At 39.4% G+C, this 12,526-nt stretch overlaps 3 protein-coding genes across 3 annotated transcripts; 2 read left to right on the top strand and 1 right to left on the bottom strand.

The window, feature by feature from the left end:
* Nucleotides 1–3,133: 3,133 nt before the first annotated feature.
* On the bottom strand, nucleotides 3,134–3,580 carry LOC119740680 (mannose-binding protein C-like). Its single transcript, XM_038216055.1, has one exon. The coding sequence runs from the start codon at nucleotides 3,578–3,580 to the stop codon at nucleotides 3,134–3,136; it is 447 nt and encodes a 148-aa protein (XP_038071983.1).
* A 1,910-nt stretch (nucleotides 3,581–5,490) lies between these two features.
* LOC119742157 (perlucin-like) lies at nucleotides 5,491–7,065 on the top strand. The gene has a single exon (XM_038218196.1). The coding sequence runs from the start codon at nucleotides 5,549–5,551 to the stop codon at nucleotides 6,071–6,073; it is 525 nt and encodes a 174-aa protein (XP_038074124.1). The 5' UTR covers nucleotides 5,491–5,548; the 3' UTR covers nucleotides 6,074–7,065.
* A 3,335-nt stretch (nucleotides 7,066–10,400) lies between these two features.
* On the top strand, nucleotides 10,401–10,997 carry LOC119740681 (perlucin-like protein). Its single transcript, XM_038216056.1, has one exon. It carries the CDS (start codon nucleotides 10,458–10,460, stop codon nucleotides 10,995–10,997), a length of 540 nt encoding a protein of 179 aa, XP_038071984.1. The 5' UTR covers nucleotides 10,401–10,457.
* Nucleotides 10,998–12,526: the final 1,529 nt, after the last annotated feature.

The raw sequence follows: 12,526 nt of genomic DNA on the forward strand, positions 1-12,526 counted from the left end.
TGGCTGCATGTTGCAGAAAAGCTTAAGCTACCGCTAAGAATTGACAATGATATAAAGATGCCAACGTTTCCACAAGACATTGTGCCAGACTTGGTTCGTTTGAAATTACGAGCAGTGCACTTTCTCCGTGCTGCACCAAATGCATCAAGCAATGCCTAATACTTTTAATAGCAACTATTACTACTGCCATATTAGGCAAAAAAAAAAAAAAATCGGTCTCTGGTCAGACCGAAGTTCCGGAATTGACGCGGGGACGCGGCTTTTTTTTTTTTTTTCCTTCAAGCTTGGATTGTACAGACAAGGTCGGGTACTATTTTTCTTTTTTTGGTGTCCTAATGTACATTGGTGTCCTCCATAATTTGCCTTGGTGCTCTCGATCATTTGCCTTGGTGCAATTTGCCATTCCTTGGTGCTCTTTGATAAAAAAAAACTACAGCGGAACATTTTGTCGGAAACAAAGATTGACGCGCATGATTAAAATCGACGCGCGCGCTGACCAGAGACCGACTTATTTTTTTTTGGCCTTAATGGTATACAACAGGATTTTAACAAATTCAGCAATTAAGTGAGTGGTTGATGTAACCATGACAACACAGCACAACACAACGGTCATCGTTGACGAAGTGGAAAATAGGAGGGAAAATCATATTGCATACATAATAAAGTACGGGTCTTCATTTACACCGTGTTGTTACGTCAAGCCATTAACTGAAAAGACAATGTGCAATGTGCAGGTCTATACTGCCGTATTTTTTCTTTTTTCAAAATAACTCCATATTTGGCCCCTCTCGACCCCCGATCTGGCGCCGCCTCTTCCTGTAATCCTCTCCCAGGTCATAAAGCCTCGTTTGTTATTTTATTTCTAAGTCATCTTTGCAGACTGACACATATTTTAAAACATTTGGTGTCCTCGGCTTGACTCTTAGGGTGGGATAAGTTAATATCACAAAGAATAAGAAGCCGTCCAATGTGTTCACAGCTCACTTGATTTTTTTTATTCACGACTCAGCTCAGTGATCAATACGATGCATAATATATTCCACAATTTTCGTCCCGTGAGTTCTTCAACTATCAAAAAATAGAAGATTTCTATATCTTGTTATTTTAACACTATCAGGAACGGGGGGCAGAATGTTCCCATGTGAAACCTCTTATAGCTTCGGAACGCTTCTGCCGATCGACATAAAATTTGATGACTTTTCCTAACGTTTTAACAGGGGTCAATATGTTACAAAAAAAATCTGGTGGATGTCCATGGTTGCCTTGGCAAATAATTTGAAGTCATTGGTATTCATATGTTATGAAAAGGTAAAACACATGGAAATATGCATTTTGTTCTATTAAAAACATGTTGTCTTCATCCCGAACTGTAATGTATTTGCTTAAGATTTAATTTTATAGTCACGTGACAAACTGCAATGCATGCTGGGAATTCAATATGGCCCCATAGGCATGAAACGCTGCTTTTAATGTTCAACTTGTTAAGTACTTTATGACTGTCCTTGCTGAAAAGCATTCATAAAATTACCAAACGTACTTCAATTGGGCCCAAATTAGTTAAATTTGTTTTTAAATTGTTGGACAAAATTAGGTATTACGCCATCTAGTGGTGACTTGGATGCCAAAGGATAATTGTTTTGAATTATTAAACCCAAAATGTTCTTGTATTAATTTGAAGGAATTTAATAAAACATTTAGAAATGATGCATGTTTCAGCATTTTGTCCTTGTTACATCAAGCGTCTGTATGAACACAACACTTTCGACAGGTCATGGTAACAATATTTGCTAATGATAAAATACTAACCGCAAAATCCATCCATTTATGAAAATCACACCAAAAGCAAATGTTGTAGGCCCCAATATTATTTTAAGGCCAATTTACACATAAGCGACTTTATACAATTTTGACATTCAGAAACCCACAATATTTACAATGTTCCAACACTGCGTGTTTAATGTTATTATTATTAATATTTTCTATTTTATTTTATATCTTCGGACAATAATTAAAAATCTATTAAACGAAAAAGTAAAATTGTCCTGGTCTGGACAAAAGTTTGTAAAAAGTGTCATCAAAGATGTATCAGACCAAAAGAAAAAAGAAAAAAAAATGTTATACGGTATAAATAATGACTATGATCAATAAAAAAAATCCCATTAAAATACCCCACCCGGAAAAATATCGACAAACAAGCAAATTATAAACAAACAAACAAATACGCAAAAAGGGCAAGTATAAGCAGAACCCAGGAGAAAGAAAAATACGCAAAAGACTAAATACCCAATTAAATACTGGGGATGTAAAAAAAAACACACACAAAAAAATAAACAGTCAAAGAGCAAAACAGCCAAAATGCAACTACAGTTAAAACATGGGCATAATTTGATGGACAAGCAAAAACAAACCTAGGATAAAAATGCAAAATGCAATTCCCCCCCCCCCCCCAAGCTGGATAACGGCGAAAGAAGTTGTAGTCTGGATTAATATCTAGAGTATGCATGGAAACGCATGATCGTTTATACTACAATTTAATTGACCCTTGGCCTCATGATATCGACACCTTTAACATTCGATTTTAGAGAAAACATTAATATTCGGGCTCAACTTTCATGAGGTATGACTCAGGCTAGAATTGAAACTTTTAAGTATTAAGTTGGTTGCATAACCTTATTATGAGCCTCATTATGGTTATACATACTCCTTATGTAAAATGATTCAAATTAGAAATTTTCGATAATTTCACCAATTAATCTGAATCTTACCTAAAGACTATGAGCCCTACTCCAAGAAAAGAAAACAATCACACCTAAAAACTCCGTAAAATCAATTCTTCTGGTAGGACGTCAATTGGATTAAAATAAAACATTAGAATGTATTTAAAGAATAGAATGGTACATCAAGTGTCACATGAATGTTGCTGGGTCTACTTTCCTGCGTTGCAGTACCAATTTGATCAGTGCAAATGTTCCATCTTGAGCAGCAGTCCTAGTAAAGAGTTCAACAGCCAAAACACGAGAAGTCTCAGTTTTACATGCTCTGAAGTTCACTACATGACCAAAAATACACATCAACTCAATTAAAATGATCTGAAGTCAATAAAATCCGCTTGAAAACCGTCACATATATCACTTTAGAGACAAGAGTCAACTTCAAGCCGCCCTTCGTTGTTGGTAGCGAAGCAGGATCCAATAGAATGTCGCTTGCAGACAGCCAGGAGCATACGCTCACAGGGCGTGTCATTCCACTTCTTGTCCACTGACCTTATTTTAATACAGTCCTCCCGCCTTCCGTAGTTATTCGGCTCTCCCATCCTCCAGTTGGTGTAGATTTCTTGACCGTCTTGAGATCCTTCACACTCCCACTCACCCTCCTGCCTGCGATCGGTGCAAGCCACCCAAATCTCACTGCCTTGGGCCAAGCTTGCAAGGAAGTCGTTTTCCTGGTCTGAGCGCGGCGCTGCCATCTTGGCTCCCAGTCTACGGCAGGCTTCACGGGCGTCGTCGTACGTCAGAGGCTTTGGGGGTGATGAGGTAGCAGGATCCACCCCAATTCTTCCAGGGAGCAGTGCAAAGCCCATGGCGTCGGTTACATGATGGAGACAAGCTCAAGCTACCGTTTAGGATTGCCAATGATATTAAGAAGCCAACTTTTCCACAAGACATTGTGTCCGATCTTGTTCACATGAAAATTATGAGCAGTGCACTTTCTCCGTGCTACACCGAACGCATCAGGCAAGTCTAATACTTTTTATAGCAATTATTACTACTGCCATGACCTATAGCAGGATTTCACCTATTCAGTAATTTCAGTGAGTGGTTATGTAACCATGACAACACAGCACAACACAGCACAACACTTTCATTAACTAAGTAGAAAATAGGAAAGAAACTCTTATGGGTAATTTCTGAAGCTATATCAAGCTATGTCTGGCTGAAAAGAGAATATGCGAAGTTTAGGTCCATTACTTCTGTATTTTTTTTCTCAAAAATTCCGTATTTTGCCATCCTCGGGCATGAAATACGGTCAAAATCAAATTAGGTTTTTGCCCTTCACCGACGTATAAACAGTAATAATAATAATAATAATATAGTACAAAATAGTACAGCGCCATCTTGTGGTCACTTACCACGACCAAACCTATCGATTACCGGTCATCCAACATTTTTGCCAAATGCAGTAAAATCGATTTTTTTTTTTCGAAGAAGGGCAAAACCTAATTTGATTTACATCACCCCGACGCAAATTCCATCTTATAATAAAATCGGCTCAAGCATGTGAAAAGTAGGATTGGAGGCGCCAATTTTCTTCCCAGCAAAGGTGCATGGCGCAACAGCATTTTCCCCCGGTTGATCACGTTATGAAATGTGTCCATCACTGTCAGGGCGAAGTCCTATTTCATGTCAAATTATGGGCATAATGCAGCTTCCTCCGTGCTGCACAACTTAATTTGCAAGGTGTAATTTTCTACATAGCATGGTCGAGTACTGAGACAAGTGGCAGGTTCCAGAACTGTCAGGACTGCACTGAAAATTTCCTGCGTTAATTTTACCAAAGAAAGGGTGTAAACTAAAGTTGGTCTTGAATGACCACAAGTTTTGGTTGAATTTAGCAGAAATTCTAACCCCCAAAATTGGTTATAGAACAACCCAAGTTTGGGTAGTTCCAGTTTTCACCCTTTCTTTGGTAACCAGGCAATTTTTCAGTGTGGAAGATAGTTTGGGCTGAGGATGAGAGTCCTGCAATATTCCCATCAGTAATAGTGGTAACTGCAAAACGTAAAATGTCTCTATATACTCCACTTCCTAGAATAGGTGTGTGGTGTTATAGAACTGACAGTCACAGCAGAAGAAAACTTTGCAAACGGACTAACAAAAGAAAGAAGTGTAAATGCACTGATCTCATGCGAGAATGCTAAGAAGCAGGATGGGAAGTGAAGTACTTTCCAGTGGATGAAGATTTATTTTAGATAAATATGCATTATGCTAAACCTTTATTAATTGACTTTTTGTTCCCTTAAAAGGTACAGATTATACCCACGATAATCCGTTTAATCGACATGATATATAAATAGATTCTTAACGTTAAAAAAATCAACAGGACGCAATAAATTTGGGGAAGGCGAAAATAATGTCTTTAATCGTTGAAACCCATTGAGTGCCCCTTTCTAAATATGAGCTCCCGACGAGTGCACCAACTGCAACCTAATTGAACCCCAATCATGCCACTAGATGTATGACATTGTCTGCTTATTTTGCTAATTACATCTTCTAATCAAACGTCGGAACATCAAGGTCGTGCCTTTAAAAACAAAACGTATTTTCATTATTATCGCAGTTATATGTAGCTCCGACTAATAATTGCACGGTTGTTTAATTGGTCACGGTAAACTGCTCACGACTGGTGGCATTTATACTAATTGGAGATGATGGCCTTGCGGTTATACGAATCGCACCAAGGCTTAAGTGAAGCAGACTGCAGATAGTGAAGACAAAAGTAGTTGCGTACTGCTCACTTTTGAGGTAACACTGCAAGTTTGAGGAAAAAAATGTCTCTTTTTGTCATAATCATAATATGTGCAATCCTTCAAGTGCCTCTAAGCCTGTCGAAGTCATGCGTTGCGCGCAATGGGCTTTGTCCTGCGTCTTGGACAAAGTGGGATGAAAGTTGCTACCGCGTTACACCCAACTCGTTGACGTACGACGACGCCCGTGAAGCCTGCCGTAGACTGGGAGCCAAGATGGCAGCGCCGCACTCTGACCAGGAAAACGACTTCCTGGCAAGCCTGGCCCAAGGCAGTGAGATTTGGGTGGCTTGCACCGATCGGAGGCAGGAGGGTGAGTGGGAGTGTGAGGGGTCTAAAGACGGTCAAGGAATCTACACCAACTGGTTTGACGATCAGCCCGATAATTCCGGCGGAAATGAGCACTGCGCAACCATATTGTCAGCAGAGAAGAAATGGAATGACTATCCGTGCAATGGCGAGCAGCTGGCCGTTTGCAAACAGGAACCTCGTACCCATTGCTTCACTACTAACAGCGAAGGACGTCTTGAAGATGATTCTTGTCTCTAGAGCTTGTTATGAGATCTGAATGTGTGGGGTCTCAAAGAGGGCAAAGAAATATACAGCAAATGGAGGGACAGAGAACCGAATAATGGAGGATTGGGGGAACATTTTGCTACATACCGGCAGGCAAAAAGTGGAATGACGTACGGTGTGAGGTGAAGCTGCTGACGGTCTGCAAGCGACAAACTCTCGGATCCTGCTTCACTACCAACAACGAAGGGTGGATCGAAGTTGACTCTTACCTCTTAAAACCACATTTTGAATGATTAACCGTGGATTTTAAGAACTTCAAATCATTTTGAACAATTGTAGTGGTAATTTGTATACCGTCATCATGCAGATTGTTTTTGTTTCTGACTGTTTGAATCTTCACGCAGGACTGCTCCTTTGGCATGACCATTTGCATTAATGATGAAATTGGAACGTACTGCAGAACAGTCAAGCAAGTATGACACTTACCATTCGTCAGATAACTTTCTCAATATTTTAGTCTAAATGAACTCCTACCAAAAGGAGGGATTTCGGAAGGCTTTTTGTACCGTTATCTTCTTTTCATTTCTTGCTGTAGCTATTGTCATTGGTTGGTAAGTTTCTGGAGAATTGACGATGTTCTTAAACCTACGAAGTCTCCATGCTATAGCTTCATTCACAAGTTGTGAAATTAATTCACATTTCGATGTATTCCTTCTGACAAACCAGACAAAAAAGCACTGTTAAGATAATTTTTTTAAGAGTCGTTTTCATTTATCGCGCCATTCACCAGTTTGTACCAAGCGATTACGCGTCCCTATCTCTTTGGGTAATTGATGATTGGTAAATCCTACTCTCAATCGTGACTGCAATTCAGTGAGGAATTCAGCAACCATTGAGAACATGTAGGTCTTCGTTTTGCTTTCAATTGGCAATAAATGTTGATAAAAGATGAGCACTTAACTATAGACTTTTGCTCTGAAAGGCACACAAGTGAAACACTATGATGGAATAGACTTCTTTTTTTGTAAATATTGAACTCCGTAGCTGAATTTTTCAAGTTTTATTATTGTAATTGTAAACAGTGTTGTATTGACCTTTTGAAAGAATTAGCTTTGGAGAATCGTTGTACTATAGCCTAATAAACCTTTACTCGGCATACATTGGTATCCTTAATCTTCAACAGCTTTGTGATGTGTTTGACTTCTTACTGGTCCGATAATTTTCCTGTCGTCTACGAACACTTGAAAAATTGGCCTCGTTTAAACCAAAGATTATGTTAATGTGTTATTTCATTGTATTACATGCTTGAGTTGTTACGGTAACCACGCCATGAATGGATAATTGACTTGATGTAAGCTCACTTGAGACTCATTCAATAACGCATACCTTTGTAGTAGTCATTTCATCTAATTTGTCTCATTTGTCATAATGCTGATTGTGTCGCTGGCTGGTGCCTTGTAGCGCTCAAAAGGCAGACAACCTACACAGATGAATAATACGTCCGAAGTTCTCAAAATGTATCGTTTCGTTTGCATCGTCATTGCATCATTGGCAATGCTTCTTAGTGGAAACTTCAGCCCATCTGCGTCATGCAACCGACACCATGGGCTTTGCACTGCTCCCTGGAAGAAATGTGGTGGATCTTGCTACCTCATCACCCAAAAGCTTCTGACGTACGACGACGCCCGTGAAGCCTGCCGTAGACTGGGAGCCAAGATGGCAGCGCCGCGCTCAGACCAGGACTGCATATTTAGGACTGCGTTATCACAAAGGGTGTTCAACACGAAATGCATGAATGACTCGAAATAGCTCTAACATTAAATCCACATTTAATCACGTGATCAACTAGGTAAAATGCTCTAGTACTATGTACCTTTGCTGTGAGTCGTCTGTGGTTCTGAGAGGAAACGGTCAGCGGCATTCTTCACAGTTGGATCTGTTCGTCATCAGGATACTTAACTTTGCAGCACTGTCTTTAATTTGGATTAACATACAAAGTGTGAAGGGGATGTGACTTTTACCGGCCTCAATGACTGTGTACTTGTTCAAACCTCTCCATCCCTTCTACGCATGTGCATTGTAAGTTGAACTTACATTTATTTCAACATCCGCGCCAAAATCTCCGATTTTATTTGTTTTTAATGACAATCAACAAAAGCCGGCTAACAATTTTGTCTTTTCTCGCATCAATGAAAGTAGAGGAACTTGTATGAGGAGACCAACGTTTTGGTCCGAGCGGCCTTGCCATATTCTTGACCCAGGCTGTCTTATATTACAAAGACTATTTAAACGCAAACACATTTACTGAAACTCATGGGCTTGTGTCTATTAGGCCAAAAAAAAAAAAAATAAGTCGGTCTCTGGTCAGCGCGCGCGTCGATTTTAATCATGCGCGTCGATCTTTTTTTTCTCCAAAATTTTCTGCGGTAGCTCCAACAGCGCCCTCTATTTCTGCACCTCTTCAATTTTTTTTTACCAAAGAGCACCAAGGAATGGGGAAATTGCACCAAGGCAAATGATCGAAAGCACCAATGCAAATTATGGAGGACACCAATGTACATAAGGACACCAACAAAGCAAAATAGTACCCACGTTGTCTGTACAATCCAAGCTTGAAAAAAAAAAAGCAAAAAAAAAAGTCGCGCGGCCGCTTCAATTCCGGAACTTTGGTCTGACCAGAGACCGTATATTGCACTTTTTGGCCTTAAAGTGCTTATTTTGAAGCGCATTAAAATTTACTTTATAATAGATCCTTAAAGTTGGTTTGTTTGATAATGGTACAATAAAAAACAAAGCCAAAGTAATATTTATGAATATATTAAAATATAATGTAATAGATCGTGAAATTGGTTTGTTAAATTATGGTACAACAAAAGCAAGCGAAAGTAATATATAAATTATATAAATATATTACTATACAATGTTTTGGTATAAACGTATATGGAAATCGATAATATATCCAAAATCCATATCACATTGGAAATTTAAAAAGTATACGAGTTTACATTTTTAAATTAAAAGTAATTATTAAGTCTAAGTAAGACATACCTTTGTGATTTGCCGTGCCAAAAGGACTTCAAACCACAGTATTTTACCCAAATACATATGAAGAGCATAGGCAACTTGCTCGCTAGTAATACATTTGAAAGAGTTAGTGTGCAGGGGCGGATCCAGGAATTTTCGCAGGCTGGGGTTTGTATAGGCAAAAAAACCCACTGAAATGTAGACACAGTTTTTTTCTCAGGACACCCAGCTTGTTCCATACTTTCAATGAGGGCGGTGTTCAAATGCGACGATTATTAACACTATATCACAAAATAATATACACGTACCCCCTAACCAAGCTGTCTCTGTACGTATTTTGTGCAAGGCGGACATTATTACTAGCAAAACCCAATTTTGTGTCGGAGCAGGGGGGGGGGGAGGTTCGCATTTTTTCATGAATTTCTATGCCAGAAAAAACATGTTGACAGAGCTGGAAGGTTTCGCCCCCCCCCGGATCCGCGCCTGGTGTGAACCGATTCCCGGTCACACTCGTCCACAGGGCCCATTTCATTTCCAATAGCAGCCCCTCGGTGGGATCCTGATCCGACACCAAAATGGTAATTAATGGATTGATATCCGATACTTGGTGATTACAATTCTTACATATATATACGTGTTTTAACCTTGACTGTGAATTATTTCGTCCACTCAGCGGCGTAACAACAGGGGGTACGGGGAGAGATTGGATGTGTTTTTGTTTTAACACTCAGAAAAGTTATCATGTGGGGGGAGGGGGCATAAACAGATCCACTTTGGGAGAAGATGGCTCCTGGTCGGTACATTATTGATACTGATTATGGAGCAGGAACCAGCCTATCCCGTGAGATCAGAATTATTAACTTGAAGCCAATAATTCGAAATTTATAATAGTAATTCGAAAACCTTTTTTTTTCAGTCGATGTCTCATACAAAAGTGATTAACTTTTGTATTTATTTATTAGAAAAAACAGCAATTTAGAAAAGGAATCTATTTTCGGGATGAAAGTCGAAAATAGCGTGGGGAACTATTATAAAGGATTGTAAACTGAAGCAAAAAAATATAGTAATAACTTGTATATTCATCGTATAATTGTATACATTTTAGTCAAATATCGCCTCATGTCAGAACACTTAAATGTGTACTTTAATAAATGCAGTACTACCATTCCCCATTTTCCAATGTGGCAACGATGACGGTTTTGTTGTGCTGTGTTGGCATGGTTACGTGTACCTCTCACTGAAATGTTGAATAGATTGCAATCAGATATTATTGACTCGATGAAGGTGATGATATAAATAGCCTTTTCTAGTGTTGGCATTTGCGCGTTGAATGAAGTGTAGCAAGGAGAAAGCTGCACTGGTCATAATTTTAAGGTGAACCAAGTTTGTCAAAATGTCGTGTGGAAAAGTTGGCATCTTGGTATCAATGACGCTCCTTCTTAGTGGTAGCTTGAGCTTGTCTCCATCCTGCAATCGACGTCATGGGCTTTGCACTGCTCCCTGGAAGAAATGGGGTGGATCTTGCTACCTTATCACCCAAAAGCCTCTGACGTACGACGACGCCCGTGAAGCCTGCCGTAGACTGGGAGCCAATATGGCAGCGCCGCACTCTGACCAGGAAAACAACTTCCTGGCAAGCCTGGCCCAAGGCAGTGATATTTGGGTGGCTTGCACCGATCGCAGGCAGGAGGGTGAGTGGGAGTGTGACGGGTCTCAAGACGGTCAAGGAATCTATACCAATTGGTGGGTTGCCCGCGGTCAGCCCGATAATATCGGCGGAAATGAGCACTGTGCAACCATATGGTCACCAGACAAGAAATGGAATGACTATCGGTGCAATGGCGAGCAGCTGGCCGTTTGCAAACAGCAACCTCTTACCCATTGCTTCATTACTAACAGCGACGGGCGTCTTGAAGCGGATTCTTGTCTCTAGAGCTTGTAATGAGATCTGAGTGTGAGGGGTCTCAAAGAGGCCAAGAAATCTACTGCAAACGGAAGGACAGAGAATCGAATAATGGAGGAGTGCTACATACCGGCAGGCAAAAAGTGGAATGACGTACGGTGTGAGGTGAAGCTAATGGCGGTCTGCAAGCGACAACCTATTGTATCCTGCTTCACTTCCAACAACGAATGGCGGCTTGAAGTTGACTCTTGTCTCTAAAGCTACATTTTGAATGATTAACCGTGGATTTTAAAAACTTCAAATCATTTTGAACTATTGTATTGGTAATTTGTATACCGTCATCATGCAGATTGTTTTTGTTTTTGACTGTTGGAATCTTCACGTAGGAATGCTGCTCTAGCAGGACTTTTTGCATTGATGATGAAATTGGAAAGAAATGCAGAACAGTCATACAAGTAACACGTATATGACAATTACCATTCGTCAGATTACTTTCTTATTTTTGGGTATAAATGAGGTCTTACCAGAAGGAATGATTTCGGAAGGGGTTTTGACCTTTCTTCTAGTAAGGATGTGCTTTGGTCGGTAAGTTTCAGAACTATTGACGATCTATAGACCTTTGAATTATCAAACTTATCATTATCCTCGTCCTCACACAAATAGAGTACAACCTTTTTTAGGTTAATGTCTCCAAGTCTCTTTTTATTTATGTCATGAAATTTAGTAAAAGTCAAATAGTTTCCTTCTGACCATTCTGAAAAGAGACGCACTGATTCAAGCCATATATGATTATTTACTTGTCATGCATTTTTTCGTTTCCGATAATAACACCACTCAAAATCCAAAGAAAAATGTTCAAAACCTAACCGGTTAAAGTTTCAGGTCAGTGGATATAACATTTGTTGAGATAAAAAGGAAAAAAAAAAAAAAAAAAAAAATGCTTAACCTTTTGATAACGTGTCACACGATTTCGCCTATAGCAGTCGATTGACTGATAGTTGGAAATCACCTGTATTTTTGATTTCTGACGGTAAGTCAGACGGAATAATTTCACGGGGTGTATAGAACCACTGCGATCTTTAATCCAAGTGAGCTTTTTGATAATAATTCGCTAGGTTACTTTTGGGTAAATGCAAATCATCCTATCTGCTTTCCAGATCAATTTTTAAGAGCAGATATCATTGGGGCCAAGAATTAACATTTTGCTGTGCACCATATACGATCATGCGTCATATATCTCTTTGGGTGATTGCTGATTGGTTGCGCTTGATTTTAACCGTGACATCCTAACAATTCAAACTGGAATCATGGTAGAATTCTGCAACTATTGTGAACATCGTGGTCGTCGTAACGTCAAAAAATTGCGATAAACGTTTATAAAAGATAGGCCTAAGCACTTAAACCATGAGCTTTTCCTCTGAAACGCATACACGAGATACGAATATCGAGACTCTTTTTTGTAGATATTAAACTCCGCATTTTAAATTTTCCAGTTGTATTATTGTGATTGTAAACAATAATGAATTGACCTTTTGAAAGCATTAGTTTATGAGAATTGC

Source organism: Patiria miniata, unplaced genomic scaffold, assembly GCF_015706575.1.
Source record: "Patiria miniata isolate m_02_andy unplaced genomic scaffold, ASM1570657v1 HiC_scaffold_5, whole genome shotgun sequence".
Lineage (NCBI taxonomy): Eukaryota > Metazoa > Echinodermata > Asteroidea > Valvatida > Asterinidae > Patiria > Patiria miniata.

Bases quoted from the DNA above. Each gene is read 5' to 3' on its own strand.
- LOC119742157 (XM_038218196.1), top strand. From the start codon at position 5,549: ATGTCTCTTTTTGTCATAATCATAATATGTGCAATCCTTCAAGTGCCT.
- LOC119740681 (XM_038216056.1), top strand. From the start codon at position 10,458: ATGTCGTGTGGAAAAGTTGGCATCTTGGTATCAATGACGCTCCTTCTT.
- LOC119740680 (XM_038216055.1), bottom strand. From the start codon at position 3,580: ATGGGCTTTGCACTGCTCCCTGGAAGAATTGGGGTGGATCCTGCTACC.